We start from the raw sequence: 16,452 nt of genomic DNA, 5'->3' as shown, positions 1-16,452 counted from the left end.
TGGTTTATTGTAGGATGCTGAATATAGCTCTCTGTGCTGCAAAGTAGCACTGTGCAGTTTATCCATCCTCTATATGGAATCTCACATCTCTAACCCCACTCTCCCATCCTGTGCCTCTCCCAGACCCCTGCCCCCTTGACAACCCCTGGGCTGCTCGCTCTGTCCATGATTCTGTTAGTTTCCTAGCTTGGTTCATTCGTGTCACAGTTTAGGTTCCACATGGAAGTGGTACTATGTGATACTTGTCTTTCTCTGACTGACTGCACTCAGTATGATGATCTGTAGGTCCATCCACGTTGCTGCAGATGGCGTGATTTTCTCCTTTTTTTGTGGCTGAGTAGTATTCCATCGCATGGCTGCACCAGTGCACACCAGCACACCAGCTGCTTTCGCAACCTCACTCTTCTCTGCTCTTCCCACATTACTGGTTTCTGCTCCCTTCCCTTCTTCTCTCCTCCCACTCGCTCCTGATTTCGGACAGATTAGAGTACTGCCTTTTGGGCAAGCAGGAACACCCTAATCTGGTCGTAAGGGATCACCGCCCTTCCTGTGCTGTGGCCAAGCCCTTGTGATTGCTGTTATTAGTAGACTTAGTGTATATTTATCCACAAGGTGGTGCTGTAGGAAAGCTGATCAGTCTTGCCCATCTCTAAAGATTTGCCTGTCATGCCTTTGGCACCCCACTTTACTGAGGTCTTTAAAAATTAAATTTGGTTGAAATCAGCATGGAGTTTTTTTAATTAATAATTTAATATTTTATATACACAAAAGAAGATGGTACTGCTTCTTAAGGAGATTTTATAATAAGAATAGGGCTTCCCTGGTGGCTCAGATGGTAAAAATTCTTCCTGTAATTCAGGAGACCTGGATTTGATCCCTGGGTTGGGAAGATCCCCTGGAGAAGGAAACGGTTGGAGTGGAAACCCACTCCAGTATTCTTGCCTGGAGAATCCCATGGACAGAGGACCCTGGTGGGCTGCATTCTGCGGAGCTGCAAAGAGTTGGACACGACTGAGTGACTGACACTTTCGCTGCAATAAGAATGCATTGAACCATGTTTATCATGTGTATACACGTGTCCTTCCTTCCCCAAACCTACCAGTGTAGCCTTAAAACTTCTTTTGGGCCATGTTGGCTTCCTTCTGTTTTCATTTTAATTCCCAATCAGTGGGGAAGTAAAGCTTTTCATTTGAGGGGAGATGATTTTAGTTCATGTCGGATGTTTCTCACGGAGGATTCGGGTGTTTCTTCACAGTTTTTGTTTGTTCTGAGGGTCTGTGACGCGTGCTGTCTTTCCTCAGCGTTTGTTCATTCGCAGTTGCGTCTTGTGATGCCGTAATTGCCTCCTTGTATTCTTCATGAACCATATAAACTAAATAATGCAAGTAGCCAGGAGAAACTGTGTTGCCTAAAATTAAGGAAGGATTAGCAAAGACTAAGCAGACTTTTGGAGCAGGTAACTAGAATTTAAATGAAGCAGGTCACTTGATTTCAGCCTAATGTTAATGAAGTTGTGTCTTTTCCCTGACTGCTTCCAAAGATGGGACTCATTCCAACACTCCGATGTCTTTCTCTCCACAGACACACAATCTTTGCCAGCAACACTTCCTCTTTGCAGATCACAAGCCTAGCCAATTCCACCACCAGACAGGACCGGTTCGCCGGGCTCCATTTCTTCAACCCGGTGCCTTTGATGAGGCTTGTGGAGGTCAGTGCGGTCTGCTTGTGCATGCGTGCTTGCTCTGCCCGCTCTCAGCCCTGCTTCTGAGTGGGGATTGCACTCCACCGGGAATTTTAGTGGGAAGTTGGCAGGTTGGTTGTGCTCGTGCTTGGGTTTCTCTAGCCAGAGTCTCCTTTCAGAGCCAAAGGAAGAAACAGCACCTAATATCTAGGAAGGCCCCTGGGCTTTATTTCTCTGCAGAGCTCTCTTTTGACCAGTGGTGTCCAGGAGGGCTGTTACCTGTGTGGAATATCACTTATTGTTTATGCTATAGCTGATGAGCAGTGCAGAGAGAAGCATCAGATTGGGAAGGTGGTACTGAAGATCACTGGCCTGATGAGCCCACGGAGGGGAGAACCACACGTTCGTGTTGTCTTGTCCAGGCTGGATGAGGCATTTTATTAGAAGCCTGGTTTCCTCCCGGAGCCTCTGTATTACACTGTCCATTGTTGCTGGGTCACACTGGTGTCAGCTCCGGTGACGGGGCCTTTGTACTGTCCCCACAGAGGCACAGCTCCTCTGTGTTGTGACCACAGCTATGAAGCAGCTCCTCAGAGCCTCGAACCTCCTGACCTCAGCCCTAGGAGGCGGAGGGAAGTGGCCAGGGAGGGCTGTTGGGCTGCTGCCGCCACTTGCTTGCTCAAGACTCGGGTACAAGGGAGGTGGAGTCACAGTAGATAATTTGCACTGAAATGCTGCAACTTGCCTTTTATAGAGTGGCTAATTACAGAGTCCGAGGAGCAGCTTCTATTAAAACAGCATTTGTACTGAGGTTGAGGAGTTATTGCCGTGCGAAGTGTGGGGGCTGTGGATCCAGGCAGACCTCCAGAGACTAGCTGGGGCTCCCTGGGAGAGAGCAGAGATGTGGTCTTCCACTGCTGCCTTCTCCAGGCCCGCTTCCCTCCGGTGTCCCCTTGTTTCTGCCACCTCCTGATGCTCAGCCCCTCCCCTCTATAAGCATTAGCATCTAGTTTAAGGATGACTAAATTTCCCTACAGTTTTCTTTCAGGGACTACTCTAAACCATCCTATGATAGGAATTCTCTCTTCCACTAACATTGCTTCTTGGCTTCTAATTTACTGCCAATCTCTAAGGCTGTTTTTGAAGAAGTTGAGGAACGAAAGGGGCACAGGGAATAGAAGAAAGCATGTTTCCTAATGCAGGAAATAGCAAGGAAGTGAAATGAAATTTTCCACGTTTTCAGTTACTATGTCATGTATGTATGTGTTTTGAAGATGGACATATTCCAACTATAATACTGTTTTCAACTGCATTTACCTGATAATGTCCATTTGTGTCTTTGGAAATATGGTACATTGATTATTAACAGTTAATGTTTGACAAATGTTAACATTTTCTAGAAAATGTTTTCTAAAAGTGCTCTTCTTTATGCAATTTTTATTTTTTAACTTGAGCATTCAAGTGTATGTCCCTGGTGGTAAACACCAAAATGAACTGTGAGTTGAGTGGCTCTTTTCCCTTACTTGGGACTGGGCACATTTATATGTGTATGTGTGTAATTTTTCAGACCCTGTGTTGGAACAGAGTATCTGCAGCACATTGTTTGTTGGATGAATGAATAAGTATGCATTCATCCTGTTAAAAACAAAACAAGACTCTTTACTGTTGACTCCTTTAAGTCACCAAATTATTTTTAAAACTCCCTGACTCGCAGCCCTTGTCACGGCCCAGTCTGTTTGGTCCAGATGGAGGTGATGTTTCCGCTTCCTCTTGAATAATCCTCGGGTTCCTGTTTGATTCGTGGTGCCTGCAGAGCAGTATCATGCCATCCTCAACCCCCTTTTAATGGCGCCTTTGGTCTGTTTTCATTCATTAGCTTCCCTCCGTGTCGTAGCATACCAGCACATCCCAAGCTGTGATCACATTAAAGCATGAATGATAATGCTGATGACTCTCTTCATTCATATAGCGCTTTCCATCCTGCACAGACACTATCTCATTACACCATACAGTCCTCTTAGAAGAAAGAGGATGTGTCAGATATTGTCGTCCCTATTTCATATGCGAAAGCTGAGGCACCAGGGGTTGCTTTGACTCACCTCACCTGAGCTTATATAAAGGGTCTGCTGTAGAAGCCAAGCCTGTTGGCTTTGACTCTCATTGAAGTCCCTTAACTGGCATTTCAATTATATATTTAACGTATATAAATTCTTCTGGGTCTCTCTTCATTTGCTGAAATCTAATTCCTGACAGGCGAGTTCTTTCCTGCGAGCTGACTGCCAGGTGTGGTGCCCGGTGCCGACCCCTGTTGAGCCCTGCAGCCCACCGTGAGCGGGGCAGCAGGTGTGCTCTTGCCATGCACCTCACAGAGAGGGTTGGGGGGTGGCCTGGGCCTTCCCGGGGTTCGGGCAGGTGGTACACCCCAGCTGTAGGCCTGCCTTTGCTGGGTATGAAGGCCTCCCTCTGGGATGAGCCTGTTCTGAGGCAGAGGGAGCTGTTGGCCTTTGGGGCATCTGTGTGGGAGAGGGTGGAGTAATAGGGGGTTACAGGTACCCCTCAGAGTCCACAGGACCTTGGTGGCCTGGGCGCGTCACTCAGTTTTCCTGGGGCTCCTTCTCTTCATCTTTGGACTAGGAGAAGGTGCATCTTCATGCCGAGTGTGTTAAAGGCAAGCATTATATTCTAGTAGACTTCCAGTTACTTCCCTGAACTCATTAACAGTGGCAAGTAAAACCCTAAAAAGAGCCAGTATTTACTGAGCATTTTCTTGGAGCTGCCCTTAATGCTTTACTTCCTAATCTAATTCCAGTCTCACCTCAGCTCCTTGAGGGTAGGTAGAGTGATTTCAATGTTATTTCAATTTCTAGAAACATTCCCAGAGTCACAGAGCCGGTAAGTGGTGTGATTGGGGTTTGAGCCCAAGTCTCAGTGACAAAGTCTGTGAAACCTCCTACATGCATATACACACATTTATATCAGTTTTTTAGCCTTGATTTTGTGTGTTCTGTGATAGTCCAGTGTCTTGAAGTGGACATTTTGTTTCTGGCTTGAGATCCTTCTTTTCTGAAACTAAAAATTATTTTTGCCACCTGTATGGCCATTTTCCCTCTATATTTCCTTGAACTGTTCTATTGAAATTGTTTGCTGATTTTATGGTTATAATTCTTCTCTGCTTTGCATCTCCAGGTCATTAAAACACCAATGACCAGCCAGAAGACGTTTGAATCTCTGCTAGACTTCAGCAGAGCCCTGGGAAAGCATCCTGTTGCTTGCAAGGTAGTGTATGGGTAGCCCGGGGAGGGGGTGATTTTTCTGGGACCCTGACTTATTCCAGGAGTGAGTCTTCTGCTGTGGGCTGATGTGGGAGAGGGGCAGTCTTCCTGCAGGGAGGGGGTGATTTTTCTGGGACCCTGACTTATTCCAGGAGGGAGTCTTCTGCTGTGGGCTGATGTGGGAGAGGGGCACTCTTCCTGCAGGTCTGTCTGCAGGCTGTAGAGGGCGAGCTGCGTCTGGCAAGGAGTCCTGGTGATTAGATGTAAAGTTATCCCTGGTGCTCTCACCTACTTTGCTCTGATTACCTTCAGTCTCTGCATTTGCTGTAGTTCTTGTTTAGTTTCCCCCAAATTTAGGAACGGCACTTCTGCATGACTTGGTAGTTTTTCTGAAAGGACAATTGTGTCACAAGATGCCATTACAAATTTTTATGATGGTTGGTGGTTTACTCACTAAGTCGTGTTCGACCCTTGTGATTCCATGAACTGTAGTCTGCCAGGCTCCTCTGTCCATGGGATTTCCCAGGCAAAAATACGGGAGGGGGTTGTGTCTCCTACGTTTCAGGTGGTCTCCTGCATTGTAGGTGGATTCTTTACTGACTGAGCCACCAGGGAATCCCAATTATTTGTAAATATGTCATTTATCGTTTTGACCGTAATTTAATTTTTTTTACATTTTTTAAAGTTTTTATTTTTTCATGTAATTTTTAAAGGTTACTTTGCATTCACAGTTACTACAAAATATTGGCTATGTTCCCCTTGTTGTACAGTGATGCATCCTTGACCTGTCTCACATCCGTTAGTTTGTGTCTCCCTCTCTCACCCCTGTACTGTCCATACCCCACCCCACCCCATGGTAACCACTAATTTGGTCTCTATATCTGTGAATCTGCTCTTCTGTTCTGTTCATTAGTTTGTTGTATTTTTTAGATTCCACATGTAAGCGATGTACAGTATTTGTCTTTGTCTGACTTATTTCACTTAGCATAATACTCTCCAAGTCCATCCATGTTGCTGCAAATGGTAGGATTTCATTCTTTTTTATATGGCTGAGTAGTATTCCATTGTATATATGCCATGTCTCCTTAAGCCAGTTGTCTGTTGATGGGCACTTGGGTTGTTTCCATGTCTTGGCTATGAACACTGGGGCACACATATCTTTTTGAATTAGTGTTTTTGTTTTTTTCAGATATATACCCAGGTGTGGAATAGCTAGTTGACTGTAATCTTTTAAATATCATGGTGGTTCTTCTCATAGCATACTTTTACTTTCCAAAATAGTCTCAAGTTTGAACTCACAGTATTGAATTAATCTATGAAAACTCCAGTGGTTTATGAATCATCTGAATAAGTCATATGTCAGTGTGGACCCCAACAACCAAAGAGAGCAGACTTAAACATGCCAGTCCCCCGCATTCCAGGACTGGAGTGTTATATTAGGGAATCTCATTTTTTAACACTCATTTTTTGTTGGTTTAGTTTTATGGTTTTAAATCTTCTGTATTAAAAAAATATATATCACATTAATAACCAGAGGGTATGGTTGTATTTTGTTACCAGTTTTTGCTTTGTTCATGGCAAAAAGTAGCCATTGTGTGAGAAAAAGCTAGGTGTGAATGAGAGTGCAGGAACAAGCCAGGGGTGGTCTTTAGCAGCAAAGTCATTAATTCACGGAGAGCGATGATCCATTTTTCCATCGGGATGGCCATGGCGGGTGCAGGCCTGGGGACTGTGGTCTCATGAAATTGCTCTTGTTACGTCGTCGCAGAACTCTCTTTTTAGGTGCTACCTTAGGCATTCAGGGAGTCTTTTAGACCCTGACTAACTCTCAGGGTCAGTTATTCAGGCCCTTGGTGTGGCATCCAGATAGTAGAGGAAATCGCATAGAACGAACGTCAGCAGGCTTCTCTTTCAGGAGCCAGATAGAAGTATTCTAGGGTGTACAGTCTCTGCTGCAACTGCTGGATTCTGCTGCTGTCACAGGGAAGCAGCGTGGGCCATACCTGCAAGGAGTGGTGTGCGTCTGCTCCACTAAAACGTGATTTACACAAATAGATGTGGATTTGACCTCCAGGAGTATAGGGTAGTAACACCCAACATAGAAGAATGACATCAGTGTGCCTAAAACGTGTCTTTCTTCATAGGGAGACTTCACAGGCAAAGTGTGGTGTGAAAAGGTGAAGGCCGTGGACTCGACCAGCCTGCCTGGGCTCACACCCTGGCTTCGGCACTTACTGGATGTGTAACCTTGGGGGGTCTCATAACCTCCCTGTGCCTCGGCATCCTCTCCCTCACACAGAGGCAGCAACAGAGCTGACCTTACAGGGTTACTGTGAGGAATAAGTGAATGACTGTTTGTAAAGTACTTAGGACAAACAATTCCTGCTATATAATAAGTACAGTAAATAAAGTGTGTTTAATAAATAAGTAAATGAGTACGAAAAATGTAAGGTGTATGAGTACATAAAGTTAAATTGCTTTATCAAAGGGCTGCGTCTCTTTCCATTCCAGTGTTATGAGAGTATTTCTGTATCTTCAACAGCATTGAATATCATAATGGGGACAAAGCCCCTTGCCAGTAACCTTACTGGTAACGTGCTCTTTTGTTTTACTGAATATTTCTTCGATTTTTTGTTGTTTAATCGCTAAGCTGTGTCCAACTCTTTTGCAACCCCGTGGACTGTAGCCTACAAGGTTTCTCTGTCCGTGGGATTTCCTAGGCAGGAGTCCTGGAGTGGGCTGCTGTTTCCTTCTCCAGGGGATCTTCCCAGCCCAGGGACTGAACCCGTGTCTCCTGCATTGGCAGGCAGATTCTTTACCACTGAGCCACCAGAGCAGCCTTGTAACGGTATATGAACACTCCGTATATTGGAGAAAATACTTTTCTCAGACTACTTTCTAATTTCTAACCTTGTGTATGGTGTGGCCTCCTGTAGTCAGATACCCTACCCTGTCCTGAATTTCTGCAGTTAATTTTTGAAGTTAAAAAACAGGTTTGCCCTGGTTATTATTAATAAATCAACATAATTATATGAATAGTCTTGGTTAGACAGATAAAGCTCTTTTGTGCATCTCTGTGTTCCTGGGAGGTAGGGTAGGGGTGGTTTCAGTTGGTCCAGAGTGAAAGGAGGAACGGCCCTGTGCTACATTATGCAGGCAGGTGAGTAGAGTAACAGAGGAGCCTGGGCATCTCTGTTCAGATGTGTATGGAGTGCCCAGTGTGTGCTTGAAACGGGACTCACAGCCTGGGCCAGGGTGAGGGTCTTTTCCTGAGGGAGGGTCACAGCCTTTTGTTAAAAGAGGGGAACTCTGTTTACCTAGTGGAAATCAACTTCCCATAAAAACCACTAAGATTTACCAAGTGAGCCTGCCTCACAAGCTCCCAGGAGAGCTCAGTAGACAGAATCCGCATTCCCACCATCCCTCCAGGAGAGATGGTTAAGTGTTTGAGTGAGGAGGGAAACAAAGAAAGGCGTCTTCCTGGGAGGAGTCTTGGTCGGTGAGCTGGGAGAGGCCATCCGTCTGTTGGGACCTGCTAGTTTGTCCTGGGCCCTGTCCCCAGCTCCAGAGTCCTGTGCCCAGTGCCAGAGTGCACATAGAAAGAGCCTGAGGAAATCCTCAACAGCTGGGAAGTTGTGCTCCCAAGGCGCGTTCAGGATGGAGTGTGACTTTTTCTAGACTCGTTAAGAAATGCAGGAGAGGAGTAAAGGGTCTACTGTTTGAGGGGAGCATAATAATGCTATATGTGCAGCATTTTATGTGCTTTCATTTATCTTCACAACTAGTGAGGTAGAAATTACTGCTCCCATTTCACAGATGATGAAACTGAGTTTCAGAATGATGCAGGGTCAAAGAGTGTTCGAACCTGAGCCCAGACCCGCCCGCTCCCAAAGCTGTGCTCTTTCTAGTGGCCCCCGGGCTCCGCCTTTACTCCTTTCAGGACCCGTGCAGTAGGGGCTTCTGGTTACTGTAATAGTTGGTTAAACTGTCATGTGGCATAGAAGCGAGGCTGTCTTGGTGCTTTGAAACATTGAAAATGTACAGCTTGATGAATGTGTGTGATAATCCAGGGTGAGAAGGAGCTGGTGACTTTATGTAAAGATAAAGTTCACAGAAATTCACTTGTCCGTTTTTCTCTCTCCTCTGACAGGACACGCCTGGGTTTATCGTGAACCGTCTTCTGGTGCCGTACCTCATGGAAGCAGTCAGGCTGTGTGAGCGAGGTAGCTGTCCCCACCCGGCCCGCGGGCAGCAGGCGTGTAGGCCTTCTGTGGGGAGGGCCTGTGGAGCAGGGAGGAGCTTCTGTTCTCCGACTCCTGTGAATCAGCCTCACCCCGAGCCCGGTGCCTTTGTCACTGTGTTCCCAGGACCCCCTCGATTCCCTTGGAGGCTTAGGGGGTGACTGGGGACTTCCCCCTCCGCCACCTCCAACTACAGTCTCAGCCAGAGCAGTCATAGGCCAACGTGGGTTTATATCCTGGGTCTCTGGCTAAGCGATTTATTGCTTAAAACGATGACAGTGATACAAAAATCACTGGGCTAGGGAACCTTTGAAATTCCCTAAGGGTGTAAAATTGTGACAGGAGATGGGAAATTAGTAACAAGTTTGTAACGTGACAAGGAATGTTTCTGACTGTGGTGTCCGTCCTTCCTGAATGATGTTATGATGCATTTTTCTTTTTAACCTTAAGAATGGTCTAAAATGGTTTTTTGTCAATACTGGTAGATTGACAAAGAATGATTCTCCCTGTTGTAGAAATAGACTTGGGACATGATCCAAGGTTAGAAAATGTCATGTATCTTCCTGCCTACGTTCCCTATGGCATTTGTGGAAGGTAATTGTTTCATCTCTGCTTCAAAGGCAAACAGGCCTTAATAGGACTGAATGAAAAGCAACTGTAATTGTTTTCAGTTACTTCATTCACAAATGCTTGCTCCTGAGAATGTCATTTTTGAAACAAAACATTTATACCAGCTCTTCTAGAGAGATGAAAGCATATTTGCTTCCTCAAAATCTGCTTTAAATATTAAAACTTTTCTCTGTGTTTTATGGAGGCATTTGCCTCACTTTTGCTTCAAGATCAAACCAACACTTCTGTGTTTCTCTATCAACAAATACATCTAATTGCACCTCAAAGACAGCATGAAGCGTTTTGCCCTCCTTTGAAAGACAGGGGTTTTCTTGGTAATGTAATGTTTTAGAATATAGCATATGGGTGATCCACCTCTGAATGGTGTTCTTCTCACTGACACATACTGTCACTTCTGATACATTTTCACCTGAACCGCGTGTCTGGCTGTAAGTTGAAAGTCACTTTCTTGTCTTCCGCTTTCGTCCCATCAGCAGTGGTCCTTTTCTGTACAGATGGATCCCTCTGACCTTTACCATCATAGCCACCCGGGAGATGAAACTGGGCGGGGGATCTGACCCCACAGGGAAGTGCTTGTATTTGCCCTTGGTGCTGCTTCAGTGTGCTGGAGGGCTGAGTATTGGAGTGGGTGGGTGCTGTTTCCTGGAAAGCCGCACTGTGGTCTGGACTCCTCAGCCTCAGGCTTCTTACTGTGTCCCTTCTGCCACCTCACGGTTCTGCCAGCAGCAAGCGTGCTCACATGCCCGCCTGCCATCCCATTTGCATTCACCTGCTGGAGTGACTGACTGAGCTGCCTCCGTTCTCCTTTGAAATCTGAAAGTGTTATGGATTACCCTCCTTCACCTGCCATGTCTGTTCATTTGTCACTTGACTCCCACCTGTCATCTAGTCTCCCCGTGCCAGTCAGCCTGCCTGTAGTGCGGCTCCTCAGGCAACAAGGGATCCACACTTAGCTTCTGTCTTTTCCAAACTGCTCTCCTCAATATCGTGTTGTCCAGGAGGGTGAGGGGACAGTGTGTTCCATTTCTGCACGGCAGCAGAGTTGGACCGTGAAGGCAGCTTAGCCCACCCCTTTCCGAACGCATGGTGGAGAACTTCTTTGTATGACATTATCTTGGTCAGCTTATGTGCTCTTAAAAAAAAATAGCGATATAGACTGGGTGGTATATAAATGACCACAATTTATTTCTCACATTTCTGGAGACAATAGTCCAAGACTAGGGTGCCAGCACGATCGAGTGTCTGGTGAGAGCCCTCCTCTGGCTGCAGACCACTGACTTCTCGTGTCCTCACATGGTAGAGAGCGGAGCGAGGAAACCAGCTCTCCTGTGACTCTGGGAAGAGCCCTGTGAGCTCCACCCCTGTGACTCTTCCAATTCCTACAAGGTCCTACCTCCTTATACCACTGTATTTAGGGAGTAGGGTTCCGTTGTGAATTTGGGGCACATAACAAATACTTGATATACCTGAGGTGAGCATGCCTCTAAGACAGGTGGGTGGAGCGCTGCTTTGAGTGGTAGGGGGTCATCGGAAGGATGTGTGGGGTGTTAGAACAGAGAATCCGCTCCATCACTGTCCACTCGGGCCTCCTGGGCAGCTGAACAGCTTTGAGTTCGCAGGCCCTTAGCGGTGCATCTGCCAACTGTCCGTGGGGTCTCGGGCACGCCGCTGCCGCTCACCACGCTCCCTGGCTGTGGGCCTCCTTGCTCCTAGGTCAGGCCTTCCTCCGCAGTGCCTCGCAGCCTCTGTCCTTACTCCTGGTGCTGCGGGCATTCCCATTGTAATCTCATCCCTGGGGTCAGGGCTGTCTCTGCAGACCTCTGAGCAGGCTGGTGGCCGCAGCAGACAGCACCTGCTGTCGGACGCCACTGACGGGTCAGAGGCAGCTCTGGCAGGGTGGTGGGGCTGAGTGGTTAGCTTTTCTTGGGTGACACCTGGGAGTGTCACGAGCCTGTGCCCCAGTCACCGTGTGACATCCTGCTCACAGTGTCCCTGCCGTGCTCGGGACACGTTCAGTGGTTCCGTCGGAGCCTACCGGATAAGTGCCCTCGCCAGGGAGCCTTCTTTCTCCTCACCTTCTGCCTTCTTGTCTTGCCTCACGCCTTACTCCCACCTTCTCTCAAGGCCCCACTGGACCGTCCCCAGTGCTCCAAGCTGGATGTAATCTTTGTTGTTGTCATAACTCTCTATGCTTTGCTTCTGCTTCAGGGCACATGCCTGCCGCATGGCACACATCTTTCTTATCCGACTGTACTCCGTTTTCAGTGTTTGGGTCCTCATCTTCGTACTTCCAAGGTGCTTGTGTAAGCCAGGCTTTAGGTAGCTGCTGTTGGATAAAGGAATGGTGGCTGCGCGAAGTTCTGATCCTGTTGCCTGTGACCCTGGTTTGTTGTTTTGCCAAGAATGGTCGGTAGGTGGTGCTGATGAGCCAGCAGAAGAAGCCTATTCGGGCAGGTCCCCAGTTCCCAGGTCTGTAGAAGAGCTGGGAGTTCACTGAGGATGCTTTTCTTTGTCCAGAGTTAGGGGATAGGGAGTGGGGGTGGAGGGCCCTATCAACCTTCTAAGGTTGATGCAGAATTTCGTGTGTATGCACATTTTTTTTGGAGAAGGTATCAGATTTGAAGTGCTTGACTCTAAAAATTAGGAATTAATGATCTAAAGCATGATACCATGTTTAACTCCCACTTGGCATTCCAGTCTCTTTTATATATTTCTCTCTCTCCCCCCTCCTTTTACTCTCTTACTCAGAACAGAATTTTTAGAATTGTGCTGACTTTGTAAAACTGTTCAGATTTTTTTCCCCATAATGTGCTATGTCTTCATATTATTTTTTAGAAATAAAATAGTCAAGTGAGTCTCTGAATCTAGGATAACACTCTTGACTCTAGGGTTTATTGTCTTTCCTGAATATTGATTTGATTAAATGGCTTTAAGGTAAGTTGGAACCATTATGCTATGAGATTTCTATCCGCAGGAAGCTGATATTCTAATAAGGGGAGACGGCCTATAGCGAGTGAACCAATAGATAACATGTTAGGTTGTGACCAGTAATCCTTGAGAAAGGTAAATATAGGGGGTCTAGGGGGTGGCAGGAGTCCTAGCCTGGAGTCTTGATAGCTCTTAGGTTATGTGCAGAGAGGAGGGGAGTCTCTGATGCTCTGGCACCTGAGCAGAGTTCTGCAGATGTTGAGGACAGGATCCCAGTGCAAGGAGCAGCAGGAGCGAGCCCCAGGAGCATGCTAGGCTTGCTTCAGTGTTCGGCCTCTGTACCGCAGAAGCCTGGGAGCCTAATGAAATCCTCTCAGCAGACTCTTTTATCAGCTGCCATGTGCTTTCTCATTCCTGATTTACACATGCTATTCTTGCTGCCTGGAATGCCCTTCCTTGCCCGCTCTTCCCTGGGGATTCTCTTCAGGACCATCAGGACCCATTCCTGGGTGGTGGTTTTGGTGAAGTCATAGCATTGTGAGTAAACCTCTCCATCTTTGCCCACATAGCCGTGTGAATCTTCCTGAATCTTCAGCACTTGTTAGATGAAAGTTTTGGTTTGCCCATCTGAATCCTCACATTAGATCATGAACACTGCAGTACTTGTCTTTCTTTGTTTCATTCCAAGTCTCTGGTGCCTGATACATAACAGATATTAAACAGAAATTGAATGAATGAGTGAGGCTGCCTGATAAGGCCAATGTCTGTGTGATCATTTTTGCTCTCTTCTGACCTGAAACTCAAATCATTCTCAGGAACCTCTGGTTGACTAATCAGAGGAGTACCGATAAAGTCACCCAGGAGAAATAATTGGTTGGTATTTTAATCATCCTGAACCACCTTGAAATCCTTTGGCATTATCTTAGTACTTCATATGCTTTTAAAAATAGAACGTTTATGCATGTTTAAGTAGTTCTTGTTCTTCATGCCTAAAATATCTGAAATATTTAGGTTGTGATGTCCTCTCAAGTTTTTTAATCACTTTTTTTATTTAGCTTTGTTTTAACTGACCATTTCTTTATGCTTTGGAACAAAATTCTAGACAGACACTTGTTACAGGCTAGTTGTGCTCCTGATTTTGGAGAAAGGGGACAGGTTGCTCTCTCTAAAGACCTCTGGTCCACAGACATTATGTGAAGGATAATATTCCACAGAAAAAGCACTTTGGTTCTTGTCTTAGTTTCCTCAACACACTTTCAAACTTGAGTGGCAGTTCTAAGTCAGGTTTCGGCTTTTCTTTAAACATTATCTTGACTATAGAGTTTATTTGCGTGGGATTTCAAAGGAATGACTCATTACTTACAAAACCAAGAAAGGTAAAAAAGAAAAGTATACATACAATACATAGAAAAACATATAGCTTCATTGTTTCCTTTTTTAAAAAACAGTCCCTTTATCAATCACAAACATGCTGTAGCTTTAAAGGACTTTTTGGTAAGTTATTCCAGAGAAGGAGAAACCCAATCCATTAGAAAGTAACTAATGTTTCCCGGCCTCTGGGGCCTTCTCTCTCCACGAACAGAATGGTAGTGCTTGAGAATTTACCTCACAGAGTAACTTCATGTAGTAGCTTTGAAAATCTTGTGACCTCTTAGAAAAATCTTACCCAAGCCGGAAATCCTGACTCCAGAACTTTCTTGAATGTGCATGACATGTAGAACACTGGTAATTCAGGGACTCAGCGCGGACAGCGTGGCCATGGGAAGGGTGGTGGTGGCTCAGTGCTGCCCTCTGCTGCTCAGGTGAAGCATCCAAGGAGGACATCGACACGGCGATGAAGCTGGGCGCCGGCTACCCCATGGGTCCGTTTGAGCTTCTTGATTATGTTGGGCTGGATACTATGAAGTTCATCCTAGATGGTAAGAATTGGAATTCTCTGTTGTCTGTCTAGAGTTGAGCTGAGGTAGTCTCTTTCAACTGTGAATTAAATTAAATGCCTATTTAAATAGATAAGGAGCCTTAGTAGACCTTCCAAAGTCCTGTCCCACCAGCTGAAAGATTCAAGTAACATGACTGAAGGAAAAATATGACTGCCTAGTCTCATAAGGTAACTTTTAAAAAATCTTTCTGTTTTGAAAGAATTGTGAACTCATAGGAAGTCCCACATTCAGTGAAATACAGCACAGACAGGGCCTGGGTACTAGTTTCCCCTTAGGGCTGTATCTCCTAGCAGCCACAGTGGTAGCAGAGCCAGGAAACTGGCATTGGTACACAGTCATTCTGTCAGGCATGCTGATCTGTGTAGCCACTGCATTCAAGATGCAGAACCATTTAAAACTGTGTATTCATTTTACTGTAGTGGCTACTGAAGTTGAATGTAGCTCATAGTACCAAGTTGTACGAAGAATACCTATGGGAAGGAGCAAGGGGAGGTTCTAGTGGAAGCAAGAACTTTATGAAGATATAAAATACCAGTAGCAGCAAATTCAGATTTTTAACATGCCTGAAAGTCATTTCACTGTGTCACTGAGGGGTCCAGCCACCAGATTAATGGACACCTTTGGCATCAGCTATTTCCAGGAAGGGGTTGGATGAACAGAAGGGCCATGGGAGAGCTGGGCCTCAAGCGAGACACAGCCCAGTGGTGCAACCCTGCTTTGAGGCTCATGTTCAGCCTTCCCTCTGCCTCTGCGAGTCTGGAGGCAGAGCGTGGGGAGAAGGGTTCCTACTCTGACGTGGGAGAGGCCCACGGGCCTCACTCATGCGATTCAGGCCAACAGACTCACCCTGGGAATGCTGAGATGTAAAATAAACCCAGCACTTCATCCTAAGCTCTTTTTCCCTCTCTCAATAGGTTGGCATGAAATGGACTCAAAGAACCCCCTGTTTCAGCCCTGCCCATTCCTGAATAAGCTGGTGGCAGAGAAAAAGTTTGGCAAGAAATCTGGAGAAGGATTTTACAAATACAAGTGAGCAGCTTCTCTGGCTCGAGGATGAAGCCCCGTAAGCACATACCAGCAGCTCCCCAAGTGCCCACGGGAATGGTCTTTGGTCAGATGTTCCCTTCCACAGCATGATCTGTTCGATGTACGTTTTGATTGTAATCTATCTGAATTAATCATTTACAAGAGTTAGAGTAATGGCAGATTCCTCCACTGAGAAGCTAATTCCCTTTCCCTTTTTTAGTCTGTTCATTTCTGTGTATCTTCTAAAAAGCTTTACACCCTTGGTGCCTTGGAGCAGACATTTCTTTTGAACCTGTTATTTTCATGAAGAGTTGCCAGAACCTGAATTCGTTTACTTATAGCGAGAGCATCCTGTGTCCATTGTTAGCGCACGGGAAAGTCTCCAGCCACTGACACTGTGTTGTGTCTGTGGAGGGCTGCGAGGCAGCACCTGCCTCTTGCCTTTACCGGGTTATCTCCTGCCTGCAGCCTCAAGCCTTACCCTCCTTTGGGCATGATGTCAGGTATCATGTCTTGATTCAACTCATCATTGAGATGTTGCTGCTGGATTAGTGGGAAGATCTCCAAGTGCAGGAAGATGTTTTGTTCAAATCCAAAATCTGAATGATTATTGTCTGTCTCTCTCTTTTTTTTTCCCATGAGAAATCATTGCTGCAAATTGACTCTAATAAAATGCAGTTTTTTTAATCTGAAAATTTGAATTGAAATAAACATGTATAATTTAAAATCATAAT

At 45.9% G+C, this 16,452-nt stretch overlaps 1 protein-coding gene across 2 annotated transcripts in view; it reads left to right on the top strand.

The window, feature by feature from the left end:
- Nucleotides 1-16,448, top strand: part of HADH (hydroxyacyl-CoA dehydrogenase) — a 43,295-nt gene extending 26,847 nt beyond the window's left edge. Inside the window, exons 4-8 of one of the 2 annotated variants that reach the window (XM_006061874.3) lie at nucleotides 1,582-1,708; nucleotides 4,868-4,957; nucleotides 9,104-9,176; nucleotides 14,555-14,671; nucleotides 15,607-16,448. In XM_006061874.3, coding sequence (XP_006061936.1) covers nucleotides 1,582-1,708; nucleotides 4,868-4,957; nucleotides 9,104-9,176; nucleotides 14,555-14,671; nucleotides 15,607-15,725 — 526 coding nt within the window. In that variant the 3' untranslated portion in view covers nucleotides 15,726-16,448. Of the gene's footprint in view, nucleotides 1-1,581; nucleotides 1,709-4,867; nucleotides 4,958-9,103; nucleotides 9,177-14,554; nucleotides 14,672-14,761 lie in introns of both variants that reach the window. The other variant, XM_025290323.2, reaches the window with a different exon arrangement.
- The last annotated feature ends 4 nt before the right edge of the window (nucleotides 16,449-16,452 follow it).

This window comes from Bubalus bubalis, chromosome 7, assembly GCF_019923935.1.
Source record: "Bubalus bubalis isolate 160015118507 breed Murrah chromosome 7, NDDB_SH_1, whole genome shotgun sequence".
Classification (NCBI taxonomy): domain Eukaryota; kingdom Metazoa; phylum Chordata; class Mammalia; order Artiodactyla; family Bovidae; genus Bubalus; species Bubalus bubalis.
The sequence above is the reverse complement of the archived record's forward strand: the minus strand, read 5'-3'. Positions and strand labels throughout refer to the sequence as shown.